Source organism: Harpia harpyja, chromosome 15 (assembly GCF_026419915.1).
Source record: "Harpia harpyja isolate bHarHar1 chromosome 15, bHarHar1 primary haplotype, whole genome shotgun sequence".
Taxonomy (NCBI): domain Eukaryota; kingdom Metazoa; phylum Chordata; class Aves; order Accipitriformes; family Accipitridae; genus Harpia; species Harpia harpyja.
This window is the reverse complement of record NC_068954.1, coordinates 27,657,351-27,674,752: the sequence shown is the minus strand read 5'-3', so window position 1 is coordinate 27,674,752 and position 17,402 is coordinate 27,657,351. Positions and strand designations below refer to the sequence as shown.

The 17,402-nt window shown below is 35.9% G+C and overlaps 1 protein-coding gene across 1 annotated transcript in view; it reads left to right on the top strand.

The window, feature by feature from the left end:
• Positions 1-17,402, top strand: part of COL21A1 (collagen type XXI alpha 1 chain) — a 118,409-nt gene that overhangs the window by 83,651 nt on the left and 17,356 nt on the right. Inside the window, exons 18-20 of the mRNA XM_052809268.1 lie at positions 7,801-7,845; positions 8,200-8,253; positions 17,153-17,206. Coding sequence (XP_052665228.1) covers positions 7,801-7,845; positions 8,200-8,253; positions 17,153-17,206 — 153 coding nt within the window. The remainder of the gene's footprint in view (positions 1-7,800; positions 7,846-8,199; positions 8,254-17,152; positions 17,207-17,402) is intronic.

Here is a 17,402-nt window from a genome sequence, read left to right as displayed (position 1 = left end):
TGCAGCGCTTATGGGATCCTGTTCTTAGGTCAAGCTTGGAAAAAATCGACTTAAGGATTTTGACACATTTTACTCGTATTGGACCAATATGGAATAAGTTACTATAGGACCAGCAAAATCAAGGTTATTAGATCCACTAAGACCAAGAATAAAGAAATGTACCACAGAAACATTAAACAACTATATATTAACAAACCTATATATTAACACAATATTAAATGCACAGAAACAAACGTTGACTCTTATTGTGCAAATTAATTTTTGCTTCAGTAATTAGTTTTAGTAATTAAATCTAGTCTTAGTGATTGCTACGTGAGTCAAGGTGTGATTTTCCTTCTTTGTGCTCTGGAAGGGTTTGATCCCAGTCTCTGCACCAACTTTTCTTAGCTATTTCTTAAACAGATAAGAGCTGCCGAGCAGACTAAGACTAAAGGAATTATCAAAGAACTTTTTCTCTGACAATGGATAGGAGTATGTAGAAAATGATTTTTTTTTCACCTGTTATTTACTGCCAGATTCTGTCTGTCAGAGCATTTGGGACTTCCTTAGCCAAAAATGCGTGCTGGCCCATCCTACTTAATAGCCAGCAGTGGACCCATTTTCTAGTAATTTTACAGTCCTTTTTGGAACACAGTTTTACTGTTTTCATTTGCTACATCCTGTGACAAATTTCACTGTATGCACCATATGGAAAAAATGTATGATTTGTTGTTAAACCTACTGGCTCCTAATTTAACTGAGTGGCTCCTTACTACAGGAAAGGGGAATGGCTGAAAGTTGCATTCTTCCACATCAGTGACCTGTGTGAACAGAACTGTGATTCTTGTAGTGTCAGACAGCCGGGCATATTGGGTGCAATGAACAAAGCAGCAGTCAGTGCCCTTTGAGGAGGCTCTGCCGTCCTCAGCCTGCCCTCTCTTATGTGTGCTAGGTGCTCAAATTGTGTGACCCATCATAAACTTTTCTCCATAATTTAAGTAGTGGGGAAATTTTAAAACATTTTAAAGGCATGTAATTGCTTGAATATCAGTGTGTTTACATGTAAGTATCAAACATAGGTCAGTTTATCAGCTGTTAGAAGTCAGTGTAAACTTTTTAGACAGATTGGATGTTGGTTTGCACAGTCTGTAAGGGTGGTGCCTGGCATGGCAGGCAGAGGGAGGGCATCACGGTGTCACCTGCAGGGCTGGGAGCTCAGTTTTGTCTGGCCACCTTTGGATCCACAAAGATTTGACAAATCTGATACTCATATTATTTTGAAGGGTATTTACAAGAAACAGTGACACCAGTTTCAGCCTGGGACAGGATATGCACAGTTTTCATTTTCTATTAGTATTTCCAGCTTTCACATTACAGTTTTCCAAGGTCTGTGTTGTTGGCTATGCAACAGGGGTCACTGTGTTCCACATCTAACATATGTGTGTTTTATTTTTAATAACTGATTTGCCAAAAAAAGTGTTGCAAACTCTGGTCTTATAAATGCAAATATCTTGGTAATGCTTTTTCCTTTCCTGCATTTAATTTAAAGCTGCTATGCTAGTCCGGTGGATTCTTATTATGTCTGTGGGAATGCTTCTTTGTATTTAGCCCATTTTTCTTTGTCATCAATTCCAACTACTCAGTAGTAGCAGATGCAGCTTCATTGAATTTCTTTTACATGTATTTTGCTACTTTCCCCAGTAGAAAGTTTTATTCATTACCCAAATTGGGTTTGTGTCTTTCATTCTATTAGGATTATCTAGGATTTTCTGTAATCTTTTAAAAAGTACCTTGACTGTTGTACTTTCATCCAAATTATGGCTTGACTTGTACTTTTTTACATACCTCCAGTAAATCTCTCATGTCTCATCAAGTATGCTTTTTCAAGTAAGGATCAGTAATACATAAACAGCCATATTCTTCAGGTGTTTAAAGGGATCATGGGAACATCTGGGTAGATAGGTATCTTCTGTGAATCCTGTTCTATTGCTATAATTCATGTAATGTCCTTTAGTGTCTTCCCAGAATCAGAATTGCAGATTTTCAGAATAGAAGGAGCCATTTGATTGAAACATAATTCAGAGAACTCTAGAAAACACTAGAAAAACCATCTTTTTATCAATAGTCATGACTTTTATCTGTTTTAAATGTGATCCTTCAGCTGACCCTGATTAACAGTTACCCTGTTGAAGAAAGAGTAGGGTCAAAATTAACACCATTCTGGCAATCTTCTTAAAAAGCCTATGGACTTTTTAAGACTGAAACTCTGATTACAGTTTCTCAGTGCCTTGTTGGGAGTCTTTTGTGAGGCTTGTGCCACTGCCTGAATTATGAATGATCATTAGGGATACAGTTTGAATTTTTGTTGTGTAAATGGGCGACAGCCCAGAATGTGACCATCTTTTAACAAAAGTTTCTCAATGTTACTCAGTGGATCCATTTTTTAAAATTAATATAATTTCAACAAGTTAGAGTCACGGCAAAATAACCTCACTGACCATCCTCATGAAAAAACAAAATATGAAAGCAGATACTATCTTAAGCCATAAAATAAACCATAATATCTACCAATATTCAACAGTAGTAATAGAGAAGCTGGTAGATTTTTTTCATCCTAATAATGACCTCTGAAATAAAGGGTCTGTGTTTACCTTACATTTTACTACTACTTCATTTTTTCAGAAGGTCTCACTGTTTAAACAGGAAGTATTGTTTTATCATAACTTTAAAAATCTTGTTCATTTTTAATAGAGAAAAATGATATTATTTCAGGTATTTTTGTCTTGATGTTGAAAGAAGAATGGGTAGTTTGAAAAACTGTTCCATAGTGATTTGTCCTAGACAATATTTATCAAATATTTGACACATTACAAAATAAGTCCAGGTGTACTGTATTCAGTGAGGAGCCTGTTTAAAGCAGGATGTTGAAGGAGTACAGTTTTGTATACCCTAAGAAAATAAGATAATAATAAGATAATGATACTACTGTTCTCTCCATCTTTTGGGGGAATTGACTGCAAAAGAGTTCACTCATAACAGAGAAGCTTTTGGAAATATTCTATAATTTTGCATCTTCCAGAGACAGAATTTTATGATAATGGATATGTTACCTGTAGTCTAGAAACTCCTACTTTCCATACTAGGGCTATCAGCCAGTACTGAAGAATAAAGTCCTACCAGGCACTGAAGAGATGGGGAATATTAAAGACAGTAGCAGAAAATAAAGAATACAATAGGCTAATAAATACTCATTTTAGGAGTAAAATAGTTTTTGTTTTGTTTTGTTCTGGGAAAAGTTTTTATGCATAGTTTCTTCTGCTGTTCGCAAGCATAAAGTTAAGCATGAGGGAGATACACATAATCCATAATAATAGCTAGAAAAAGTCCGGAAAATATTTTGAGAAATGTAGCTTGTGGCTTAAGTAAAAATGCTTACACCTAGTTGATCTGTATATAAGGCCTCAGGCAATTTACTTAATGGATTTTTTGTGGGGCTGCATGGAAAAAAAATCCAGCTGTTTAGTATCATCCAAAACAAAAATAGACACTTCATGATTAATGAAAGCTACAAGAAAGATTTTCCAGGGATTGTGAAACCATGTTCCTTTTACAGTTAAATCTATTGTATCTGCCAGTTATTATCAAAGAATGGAAGATTTATTTAAGTTGCTAAAACTGGGATAAAACAGAATATTTATACAGAATTGTATGAGTGTCATCATTGAAGCTCATCATCACAATAGACACAAATTCATGCTTTTGGGTGTTCTGAAGTCCCAGCTGTGGGGACTGCAGCTAAGGAAGATTGCATCAGGGATTTAGTTGCATACCCAGATGAGCTTCATTCTGTGATGAAGCTGTGAGACCCATGGCTAAGCATTGCTATTTCTTGCAAGTAAAGCATACCCATAGCTCCTTTTACCTTTACACTTACATGTCTTGTGATTCTTAGCCAATGTGAAGACTTTGTCACAAGCTATCTGAGCCTATAGAGACCTATCACACCAGACATATACAAACAAGCAAAGCAAAGGAAAAAAAAAAAAAGAGAGAATTTTTGCTCCAGAGAAGGAGACATCAAGGTGTGTGGGATTTGGTCACCTAGGCACTGGCACCGAGAGCCATTTGAGATGTATGAGGGCAACTGCAACATCTGGCATGTACGACAGTTCTTAGAGCAGACTGACATCTTTTTCAAAGGGTACCTCAGCTATTCCACAGCACCTTCAGTGACACCAGAGATGATTCCAGTTACCTACATGGCATTCAAGTGTCACTTCAGGTCCTGGGGGTACCCTGCAAAGCCTCCCCAGGTCTGTTACAAGAGCGAAAGCTGACAGGCTTCTAGGTACACATAGGTAACACAGGGTGGAAGATAAATGATTAAACAGGCAAAGGAGGCTTAATAAAGGGTAAAGACAGCAGTGCCTTGACAACTAAAAATCTTTGTTAGCTGCCAGACTGATACATGATCACATTAGTTTTTAGGCGCAAACTCAGCGGTGTGTGATAAAACTGCGGTTGAGAATCTTTAGAATAGACATGTTTTTAAACCAAGGAATTAGGTTTACTAGGCTATCTTGCTGGCTTTAAATTTCATGTGATTACAGCACTTGCTGATAAAGGCTAAAATAATGAGTAATACTACAGTCTTTTATGCAGTAAGGGAAAACTTCCCATTTAAGGGAAGATTTCAGAGAAAGGAGGAAGGCATTTGAATGAAATTAAGGTAATTGAGAAAGTCAGACTGATGGTGCTGAAAGAACTAAGGCAGTGGTAAGGCTTGCAATAAACTTTGTTTTTAAATATGAAGAAACACTGACTAAATCGTATGTGAAATTTGATGTTAAAGAAGAAGGGGAACAAATTAACTGATTCAGAAGTGTAAGATGGTCCAACTCACGTAAGGACAGAAATCACTAAAGCACAGTAGTTGCTTTGATTTTTAGCAATTCGGGCTAGAAATGTAATGCTATGTTTTATTGGTATTATAAGTGCATATATGATAAGTACAAACCATTTAAAATAAGTTTTCTAGAAAGACAAAGTAAAGAAAATCTAGACTTGCAACCCCTTTTTCTTATACCATATGAACAAAATGTTACTTGATAGCTTTGCAAAGGACATCCCCAAAGGCAATTTTTTTCCGTAGGACAGTGAATCATGAATTATTCCATAGCATTGATTCTGTTACTCCCAGTGGGTGGCAGTTTTCCCATTTGTAGCAGTTCCAAACATTGTGTTTCCCTTAGTGGCAGAAAAATTGCATGATGAATCTGTTTCATATTAAGTTTTGATTAAACACAGGCATTTGTGATATTTTTAACTACAATATACTCTTCACAAAAATTACAGTTTTATCTTACAAATGGAGTAAAACTAGTTGCTTTGCTCCATGCTTTAAAGTAAGAAAACATTTTTTTTATAATTAGAGTAAGTAAGTATTTTGATAGATTTGTTAGTGTTATGTCACCCTATTAAACATAGCTTCCTATTAAAAGTGCCTTATTACTCATAGTGGACAAAAAAATGCTCAGATTCTGAGGATTTGTACTGCATGTGAAATCTCTGTTTAGGAATAAGGCACATTTCCAAAGCTTGGTTTGGCTTTTGACCTAGAAGTTAGGGAGGAAACTCAGGATATCTAAACTACTTTTTTACCTTGTCTTCTGGGAAAGTGCAAATAATTCTAATTGGCATAACCAGAGATTATCCATGTAAAATGAAGTAATAGATTGGGAATAGATAATGAGAAGGAAACCAGATTTATTTTTTAGGCATCCTGGAGCTGATCCTACAGAAATTAGTTTTTGTAATTACTGAACCATGGAAGCTATACAGAAAAATAACGCTTATGGGAAAAACTCATTCTTTGTGACCAAATTAGCCACTTCATTGTCCTTCTTTCATGCCAACGGACGTGTAGAGAATAACTGAAGATCTCCACCCCATGTACTCTGGGAATCACTCATACTAGCATAAGTGATAGATTCATTCTTAGCTGAGTGAATGTCAATGAGCCCTAAGAGAATTTTAAGGGTCTGGACCAGCTCCCACTGAAATAAGAGCCTAAGTTCTCTGTACTTCAGTAGTGCAGAGTCAATCAGAAGAAAGAAAAAGAGGGAAAAAAGGAAATATGACTTAGTTTTACAATTGTTGTTTGAGTTTTATCCTTCTTTGCCACTGATGTAAAGGTAAACTTAAATGTCTTATATGAGCAATTTCTTTTAGCCAAGGAAGTTCAACACAGCTCAGCTGGACATTGTGTTTCTTCTTTTAGGCATACTTATATAATGGTAAATAATTCGCTGTGTTGGATAAGCATGTGGAACCATCTTCTCTCAGGCCTGCAAATAGCATAGAAATGTAACCATGGAAAGCTTTGGTACATCCTTTCAGTAGGAGAAGGTTGCTTCCTAGTGGGAGGTTTTTTCAGCATATATGAAATTCTGTTTTGTATTACAGGTACAGATATTTATAATTTAGTTTTATATTTTACAGCTACAGAAACTAACTGTTAAAATAATTATACTGAGTACTCATGGACAGGTCAGGAAATTCCTAAATGTGGTGATAAATATGCCCTATTTCCCATATCTTTATTTGTGCAAAAGGTCTAAGATGGTTGTGGACAAAAGTTTAGCAAGAAGAGTTATGTTACACAATGTGAGTAGAAGTCTCAGAATGAGGCATTCTTTTCCAGTTCTTTTTATTATATTCTTTGATCTCCAATTTTAATGATAGCTACATTGGAATTTTCATGACTGTAAAATGCTCAGGATGTCATTGTTAACTCATGTGCCATTGACGAATGAACTGTTTCTTCTTGATGGGGTCATTATTAGCTAGAAACTGGCTGTAAACTGCAAAACAATGCCAATTCCAAGCCAGCATTGCACAGATGTAATCCATATGGAAACTATCAGGTTATTCCTGGTTGTTATATTCATGTTAATTTATTTTTTTTCCCACAAAATGCATTTGTTTTGATGGTGTCTAGAATAGTCTTCTTGTTTTCACTGCAGCATATTAATTTCAATATTAGATTAAAATGTAAAGTCTGTAATTCAAATTCTTGCTGCAGATTAATGATGGTACAAGTAAGAACAGTGTCTGTCCAATAAATTTGAATAGTTTTACTTGAGGGAAAAAATAGATTAACTGAATGTAGACTACAGTTTTAAACATATATGGAGTTTTGTTTTAAAACTGAATTATGTTCAATTAAATGATCACTGTAAGAAAGCTGTGAGATACACTTTAGAGCTAAATGAACAATGATGCTGAGGAAATGACAGATCTTCAAGTATTATGGAAGCTAGCATACATCAAATATAATTATAACTATCTCTTGCATTCTCTTACCATCACTGCATTTTAGATAGGAAAATAGGATTTGTCATACTCATGGTCCTATTGACCAGAACTTTTGCTCTGTCTTATGTGGAAAATGTTATGGATAATGAAAAGTGGTTTCTTTCCCTGTGTCAGTCAGGGTTTTCAGTAAAGCATTGCAGCCCTTGGTGGGCAACCAGGAGCATGTGAGCCTGCCCAGCGGCAGGCATGGACTCCTGGCACGAAGGCACTGGGGAGCGACTGAACATTAGTGTTTCACTGTATCCCCAGGTGAAATAGTTTGCATGTTTCCAGCTGAAGCTCTTTTCTTTTATGTGTTTTTTTTAATTTTCTATTTCCTGCCCATATTTTGAACCCCAATCACATGGCAAATGTTAAATTTATGAGGACATGAAGTGGGGGTTATATATTATTTTCTGGAGAAACTATTCCATATATTTAAATGGTTTTCTTTTTTCCCCTCAGGGAATTCCTGGAATCCCTGGAAATCAAGGAGCAAAAGGACAAAAGGTATTATTAATAGTTCAAAACACAGTTAAAACCTGTGCATATATATATATACACCCATTCCAAAGTAAGGGTTCAGTCTGTGCTCAGGGAAGAGTTTTCATAGTGGGGATTTAGGACATCAAATCATGCTGCAGATGAATGGAGACATGCTCCAAACTCTTTGTGGCATGTTTGAAAATCTCTCATTAGGTTTTATTTCAACTACTCCAGAAGGAATGAATAATTTAAAAGTAACAAAGTTAATTTCATAGTACTTTGAGAAATCCTAACTAAATAAATTAAAGAATATTTAAAAAATTTGTTAACTATACATACATTAATCACAGAATTCTTCTCTTTATGTAAAAAATATAGGGTGAAATTGGACCACCGGGTCAACCAGGAGCAAAAGGGTCACCAGGGGATACTGTAAGTTTGCAAAATGGTGTTATTATGAACAAATAATTCTGATGCTGTCATTCTCTACTTGTAATAAGCAAACAAGCAATGGGAAATACAGTAGCAACCTAGCAGTTTCAGGTTGGCAAATATGATTAGACTAAGTCTAATCTCTGAATTCCCCCCAAAATATTATATACCCACTTTTCTTTTAAAATTGATGATTTCCTGATTGCACATTTGATAAACAAATCCAGCAAACACATTATTCTGAATTTACTCTCTGAATTAATTAACTTTGTATTAACTGTGAAAGTACTCAAGTAAATTTATTTTGAAAGTTAAGACCACCTTAAATATTGTCATATTGTGCAATGGATTTCTGAAGATGAATTTCAGGATGCTTTTTGTGATAGTGCGCTTTTGACAAAGACTGTGAGAATAGCTGAGATCACTGAATTCCCAAACTGCTTAAAGAGAGATTTTTATTTCGGAATATAGGAGACTGAAAATAATTAATTCTTTTTGGACAGTCCAGCTTACCACATCTTTGTTGTTGTCTGAGTAGGGTGATTTCTATGTTCTTTATAATCCTTTAGAAATCACAGTAGTAAAGTGTGTTCTGAAAGTTGGTGCAAGTATGTATAGACTTTAAAAAATGGAAATTTTAAAGGCAAAAGGAACAGCCGCTTAGAACTATTTGGAGATCTTTCTTTAGTTAGTAGGAAATTCATCACTGGTTGAACATATGCTGCCTTAAAAAATAATTATCTTTTCTATTGAGAAGTTCAACAATGTTTAGATGGTTCCATCATTAATCATCCTCACTGTTAACATTTTGCGCTTGAGATGTTTTACCTTCTTTGCTGACTAAAATGCTTCTGACTTTCCTGAGAGATACATGGCTTAACATCATAAATAAGCTGTTTACTGTGACTTTTTATTTAGTTCAACAGCCTATGTTTCACCCTACATTCAACCTCAAGCGTATCAGCATAGACTATTACTGCTAGAATGAAGTAAATACTGTAGAGAATTAAGTACAGAATTAAGACTGATGCTATTGTCTCTATGGGCAACAGATCAGTAAATGACTAAAAAGTTTTAACCTTATAAGAAATTTGTTGTTTATTCTTAGTGTATATAGCCATATGGTAGTATAAGAGATTTTATGTACTTGTATTCAGGCTACAGAATTAGTAACACTTGTCAGGGAAAAAATTAGGTAACACTTCTTGATTTGTAGCTGAATGGCATATGCAAATGTTTTAATGTGTGACAACAAAGGGAAGAAGATCACTTGCTTTTTTCTTCCCTTGTTGCCTCATCTTGAGATTCACTATATGTTGTGCATGTAACAGGCTTGTCCGTGCCCAGTCCAAATAAATAGAAGAAATTTCAGTTTCTCAGGAAGCCAAGAAAGCAGTTCAGTGAAAATATTTAACTGGGAAATTTTGGCATTTCTGTAGTATTATTACTGGGCTAAATATGATTACATGGGAAACTGTAAGATACTGCTTAATTTCTTTAGCTTGGAAAATGCATTTGAAGATAAATAATCAGCGAGACCAACTCTGTGATTTTGATTTTGATAACAATAGTGATCAGTTTTCTAATATCTGAACCCAGAAGAAGTATCAGATTCTTATAAATGCTTTTATAGCATTGCTTTGATAAATAAGAAACTAACACATAAAAACTTTTTACAAAAATTAATCTCAGATCAGTAATTCTCTTGCTAATTAGTTCTATCTGAAATGGAAGGATGAAAGGAAGTAGTAAATGAAATTATCAGGACAAAGCTGAGGGATTTGAATAGCAGCAAGAAGGAAATGCTCTGGATAGAGCTTCAGAAAAATCATTAGAAATAAGGAGATGACATTCATGAATTGGAAGGAGAGACTAAGAAGCTTAGATAGTGATGCCTGCATTGTAGGTACAAATGGTGCTGACCATTTTATTCCTAAATAGGGAAGCTATGGTTAGAAGTTGCAATATTTCTTCTATCAGCAGCAAAAGACGAGGCTATGGCAAATGTAAGTTTTTGGCCCAGTGGCATATTTGAAGTGTGGAAATTATGGGTGAAAGCTGTGAATTGTTCTCTCTGCTGCCTTTGCCATTATGTTAAGCCTCTTGATATTTTGGCAACAGGTGAGAGAACATTGCTATACATTCTTGGATTTTGGTGATTGTTAACAGATTGTATTGTTCAGCTTCATAACTTCTCTGCCTCTCAATTCATTTACCCCATCTCTTTTCAAGGTCTTTCCCTATGAAAATGCTTCATCAGTAGTGAACTTCCTCTTGATATCCAGCCGTCCAGCTGGATTTCATCCATTCCAAAAGACAAAGGGGTTTCAGATGCCACTTGGTAGTGTTAAAAGTAGAAGAAAGGGAGAGGGCTCATTCTGAACTTAAAGAAATCCATACTTATATCTGCAAGGTCAAATACAGGATAGTTAGTGACTTTCTAAAAGGGGCTTGATGTTCATTCCTCAGTCATCAGGATGCCTACTGTCACACTGTTAAGGCCGCCTTACTGTCAGTGTCTACCTTTCATTGTAGGACAGGAATAATCTTTTCAGGGACCTTTCTTTTCTGCTGTCAGTGACTCCAGCGGTGTTCACCCAGGTTGTTGCGGTAGCTTGTGCCTCATTTTGGTGGGTGACAGGAACCCTGAAGGAAGAGGATGCCAAGGATCTCAGTGTGGACCTTTTGATCCTCTGTCTTTCTTGCTGAATCTCTCTCAAATCCAAGTTAAGGTTACCATCTGCTAGAGTACATAAGGGCAGACCTGACATCAAAATTATTTGGAGCTTACATACCGCTGCATCATTCCCCATTCTAAAGAGAATCCTTGTTTGCATGGAGGCTAGCAACACATGTGTCTGGCCATCTTGGTACGTGCAGTCTTGCATAACCACATGTTGCTGCATGCCAAATTAACCATCTGAGTACGAAGGTAACTACTAGCCTAAGGGTCATTTATGTACTAGTGCTGGAATGTTCCTCAGGGTATGGCACTTCTCTGTCCAGGCTGTTACTGGTGCATGTTTCCCTCCAAGACAGAAAGGGTACCCAAAACCAGGAGTCTTTTTTCTCCAGAGTAAAAGAAAATGCACATTGACGTATTGGATTTCAGAGCTTTAGGAGGATTTTGGTTACAAGGAGCCCAAGTGAAGGGCTCACTATAAGTAAATAGTGACTAAAAATATGATAGTTTCCATCCCCACGAGCAAAGTAATGAAAGGGTTTTTCTTCTTTTCTGGGAAGATAATACAATTGTTTTGTCAGATATCTGAGTCACATACGAGTCTTGAACATGATGTCAGACATTCTCATTCACTTCAGAATATTGAATCAGGAGTGGGAAATTTGTTCTTGATGTCATTTTAATGAATGGAGTTTTCCAAAAGTTTGTCTCTTTTGCTTTCAACTGCAAATACAGTCTGCTTTCCATTAGAGTTCTACACTTTCGGAGTTGGAAGTCACAGAGAGAAATAATGCTTTTCCATGGCTGTCTAAGGATCACCAAAAGACTAAAAGTCAGGTGCAGTTTCCCAGATGTTGCCTACATCTGGCCAGCAAAGACAGTTTTGGTTTGTGGATTTTCTGAGCTTGGTGATAAGGAGTCCCATGCTCTTCTTAGACACAGCAGACCTGACAGTAAAGGATTTAGAGAAGACTGTATGCTCCAGTTAAACACATGTGGATGCTGGATGGTTCTTTATTTCTAGAAAGAGCCTGTTCCTCTCCAGTTACTCCTGGTATTAAGAGCAATATACGCCTACCCGGCTAAACAGAGCATGTACTTGGCCAAAGGCTTATCTAAATCTGAGTCCTCTCTATCCTTGCTATTTTTTATTATATCTTAGTGTTGAAGTTTTGATTGTGTGCATCTTTTCAGTTAAAGTCCTTTCAGTATCTGTAACTCCCACTGCCCTCTCCCTGAAAGCATGTCTGTATTTTTTTCTGCCCCAGATTTATTGGGATTTTGTCATTTTGTATGGGATTATTTGATTGATTACTTGGTGAGAGGATCTTTGATTTAATAGAACGTTATGTCCATTGTGGGAAGACTTCTTGTTTTTCACTGGCCATTTGTTCTCTATTTTTCTATGAAGGTTGCCTTTTCTGTCCAATCAGAAGGTAGATGAACTTCAGATGCTTAAGGCTGAATAGTAGTCTAATTTTACTTTTCAGAGGGAATATATTTGCAGACCCGTCCCAAGTTTCTATTTGATCCTGTATCTGAATTGCACTTAAATCATGTGCTAGACTTCATTTGTAATCAGTCCGGTTGTTCAGACCTCCAAAGCGAGGAATGATCACACACTCTGTAAGTCAAGGTTTGCTGTGTGTCTTTCCAGTAATGTACATCTATCCCATCACAAGTAAACATCACCATTTCTGAGGTGGTCTTTTGGTTTCGACTGTGCATTTGTCAGAATGATGTTGAGATCATTGATTCCACAAAGGACTCTTAAATCTTTACTTTGGCATGCTCTGATTGTGCTGAGTACTGCTTAGTCATGTGGAATCCAAATGGATATGTGGATTATCACTTGAAGAAGCTGAGGAGGTTGTTAAACTGTAAATAGACTGACTTTTCAAAGTTTTACACTCCACATATCTCATCTTCTTTCCTACTTCTTTTCTTAATTTTTCACTTTGCTTTATTGTTTTTCATCAAAGAAAATTCAGAAGAACTAAACGTGGTTTGTGCTTTCTCCTATGTCTCTGTAGATAGCCACAGACAAAGGAGAGAGCGCTGAACTTGATCTCTGAATAATGCTAGGTTTTAAAAAACTTGACTCTGGTTTCGAGATAACAACGATTATGTATAGGCATATGAACGTCTATAAATGTATTGAAGAGCTCACTTCTTTTTCCATGCTCACAGTTCCTTAATAAAATACATGATCAATTAAAATCCATGCAGCCCTGGTTGGAGAGAAAGATTGAAACCAGTTTTGGGTTTTACAAATTCTGGCCCACTCTGTCACCCAATACCTTCAGAATTTCCTGCACAACATACAGCTACCCTGCACACATCCCGCAGCTCTTCCTTTCCTGACTCTACCACAGGCATGACCACTACATTACAGCTGTCAGAAGCTCTTTTGTATAAAGTGAGCACACTGGTTAATTTTCTTTTCATGAACTTAGAGGATGTTTTCAGCCACCTAAAGATCTTATCTGGAAAGAATTAATTTCCTTGACAACCAGTTATTGGCAGTTGTTTAGATGAAATTTGGGTGAAACACTGCCTGAACTGGAAGTTCAGATGTCCCTGCTCCTAGTTAACGCATGCACATTTGGTGTCTCACCTGTGCCTCTCATCATTTTTATTGCCTATTGCTGGAAGTTTTTTCTCAATTTCTTTCTGAGCAAAGTCGAACAAAATGCCGGAGGGAAGGCAGTATCATCAGCTGTAATAAAGCCTTGTGGGATTCCAAAGTGTACATATTTATTCAAGTAACTCATCTGCCATGTTTTCTTCAAATTTTTTTTAGATAAATAACATCTGGTTCTTTACAGTTGAAAATAATTTATTCATGTTTCCTGTCAACTCATTTAATGTATCATTTGTCACCTGATAAAATAAGAAGGAAATTGATGCATGGAATATTTGAATACGTTATATGGCATTAGGCAATTTCAACCAGAAGAGATAGTGGGATTTTCCTTGTATTAGTCACACTGAATATGTTTGTTCCAGAAAAAAACAGATGGAAAGCTTGTGGATGGTCTATTAATACCTTGGGAAAAGTCTTCAGTAACAAGTTCTTCTTCAGTAATAACTATCCCTGTTACATTGCCAACATCAGTAATTTATTAATTTATCTGCCACATAAATAGTGTCAGCTCTGGAAAATGGGGGAATAATGCTACATTTTATGTCCTTGAATTGTTCTTTATTTTTATTCAGGACATGCTCTTCTCTTTTAATTTTACATGCCATAGTTTTCAGATTATGTTCTCAAGCTTTTCCTGTATTGCATCTGAAAGTTTTCTTATTGCAGCCCAGTGATTTCATGTAGTTGTCTACCTGTAATTTTTTAAATGAAATATGTTAAATATGGCCTAGTAATGAAAGTGCAAGAAAGGAAGCCAGGACAACTGGGTTTTATTTCTCCCTTTCCTGCAGATGTATGCCTGACCTTTAGTTATACTAAACGTATTTTCTGATTTGCCTTCTCTAGTATATGTTTGCACATCAGTGTGGATATATACACATATCTGATTAAAAAAAAAAGCTATTCTGTACACATAGTATTTCCACTTTGTATAAGATAAATTGAATGAGGGACATTTGTGATGAATGCTTACTGCTTCTGTAATCCAAGGACTGGTGTGAGCATAAAGTAGAAGTGATCTAGTGTGGAGTTGGTAGGGAGTAGGCTCTCAGCGTGTTACATGACTTGAAATGCAGGGCTACACTGAGGTGGCAGTGTGAATGGAGCCAGAAATCCCCCAGTCACGGTTCTCATCCCTCCCCACTATCCCTCCCCAAACTTGTGCTTACTTTTCTCTACTGATTAACGTGCTAGTAATGAGCACAGAACAGGAATCTGAGAAGGAAATAATAATTTCACAATGTTTTTTGGAAAAGGAAGGTAGCCTTCAAGGAATGCAAAAAAGATCACACAATGAAGAGAGCTGTATGTCAGAAGCGGAGAGGTCAATAGATAACATGAAATTTGATTTAAAACAGCCAAATTGAATTAAGCCTTACAGGGAAATGAAAATTAATAAAACTTTATTTTGCTATGTAAATAAAAAGAGAAGAAGTGAAGAAGCAGGCCTGATGTGCAAGTGAATTAAGACAGTCTTAATATAATTAAGGTTAGGTTCCAAAACCAAATTAATATTTTCTTACACTTGCTGTAACAAAGCTGGCGCTGAACATAGGCAATAAGCAAACGGTTAATAGGAATACACTATCTCTTAGGTTATGAACTTCTCTCCAGCTGGAGAGGAATTGGTAATTTCTATTCCAAAATTATGAAAGAAATGGTATAGGATATAGTAAACCTTTATTTACCAAATAATAGATTACACTAGATTAACTGCATCATCTTTGATAAGATGACTGATTTTCTATGTAAGTAAGAACAAGCAGATCTAATCTTCAAAGTTCAGTAAATTGTTGGAAATTATTCAATGTGTCATATTATTAGTTATTTTAGCAAAATTGAAGTTTAATAGAAGAATTTTCATGTGCAATTGACTGAAAGGGAAAAGTCTGAGACTGAAGAAAATTGTCAGCAAAGTTACTCAAGTTTTAGTCTTGTGATTGATACCACTTATATGTATTCACAGACCTGTGTCTGTGGCCTAAAGAGCAAGTTGCTATGTTTATTGATGGAAAGTTTTGGTGACCAGTACTTTCTTACAACACAGCAGGAAAGAAACCTGAGTTAATCTGTGCTGCCTCAGTTAACAGTAAAGCACAGGTGAAATACCAGAAAATTGATGAAATGCTGAAATTCCTGGCAACAAAGAATTACTTCTTGTTCCAAATATTTTGAATTTTCTCTTGTATTTGCAAAAACAAAGTCATCCTTTTAGTTTTAGCAAAGAAAGTTAATAATTTTTTTGGCAAAACTGAGTTACAGTCTGTGTAAGAAATTACCGTAGACATACATTTATTTTTGATCACATGTAACTTTTGAAGGAGGTCTGAGATAGTCATGGAACTGAATAGTTCCTAATATTTAGTACTAAATGGAAGGTGGTTGCTTTTATCTTTATGAAAGCAAAGATTAAATAACAATAATAACAGTAGGTTTTGAGAATACTATCAATTAGAATCATTAATAAAGCTTAATCTCTGACAAGTTAGATTTCCAGGCCTTATTTAATTGTTTGACTTTCTGTATTATTATGCTTTTTTTTAATGCTGTGTCTTAAGTATACTCGTATAGCAGATCATATTTCAGAGTATATATGCAAGTCTAAATAAAACAATAATAATATATTGTTTTTATTGACACCTGCATGCATCATAGAGTCAAAGAGAAGTGAGATGAAGTGGTGAGAAAGACATATATTAACACCAGATGTAGAAAATACTATAAACGGGAATTCCTTCCTGGAAAATATGAGTTTTAAAAAAGATTTATTTTCTAATGTATACTTGAGAGTAGCTTTAAACAGAAATTAAGAAAGCCAGCCATTTGATGGTTTAACACCCTTTAACTCTTACCTTATGTATGGAACAAAGACAACTAAACATGCCTTTATCAACACGTTTCCATGAGAGGAGTCCAAGGGACTGTTTTGGCAATGCTCTGGCTTTGTACATGTGCTGAAGTGTCATGATCTGAAATGGCAGAAGCTATTGGGTTCTTGAATGAACAGTTCAATTCTGAAGAATCTGGAAGAGATGCAAAGGTGTGGCCCCAAAGTTAACTGCTACCGATAAATCTCCACAAAGTTTGCAAAAGGAGTCAAGGCATGGCAGCCTTTGAGGGACACACAGTCAGAAAAAAGGAAAAGAATTATGAAATGCCACATAGACTTTTGCTGGTTTTGGAAGCCTAAATGGAAACTAAGAAAATCTTGTGTCACTTTCAATTCCAGCTAAGGACATATTAGAGATATGTTAAAGATTAGATCACACAGGGTTTTGAGTTGCAGAATTTTTTCTCTCAGGAGTATTTCATGACAGCACTGTGCTTTTTTCCTGCATGTTTTTTTCCACTGCATAGTAGCCCTTCCTTAGACCATAGAAGGTCTAAATAATCCACTGTGATGTATCAGAGGTACAGGCCTGTATAGTAATATGAAGAAAGACATTTATTTCCTGTCCTATTTATTTCACTATAGAAACATAATACTAATAATACCAATACACTGTACTGAACCTATTATTCCTCTAGCTTAATGCAGAAATGTCTCTGTGTTTTTCACAAATAAATAGGGTTTGATGGGACCAGAAGGCTCATTTGGTCTACCTGGAGCTCCTGGGCCTAAGGCAAGTGTTCATGTTAATTTGCTTGTGACTTTGATAAATGACTACTTTATAGATGACAAAACGCCAGGATTTTGAGCTAATTATTTGGTATATTGAATATTGGTGAGTAGCTGTATGATTTTCCCTATATTACCTTATATGATAGTTCAGTCTCAAGAGAGCTTAATACAATTTAGTAAATGGTGCCTGTCATCCT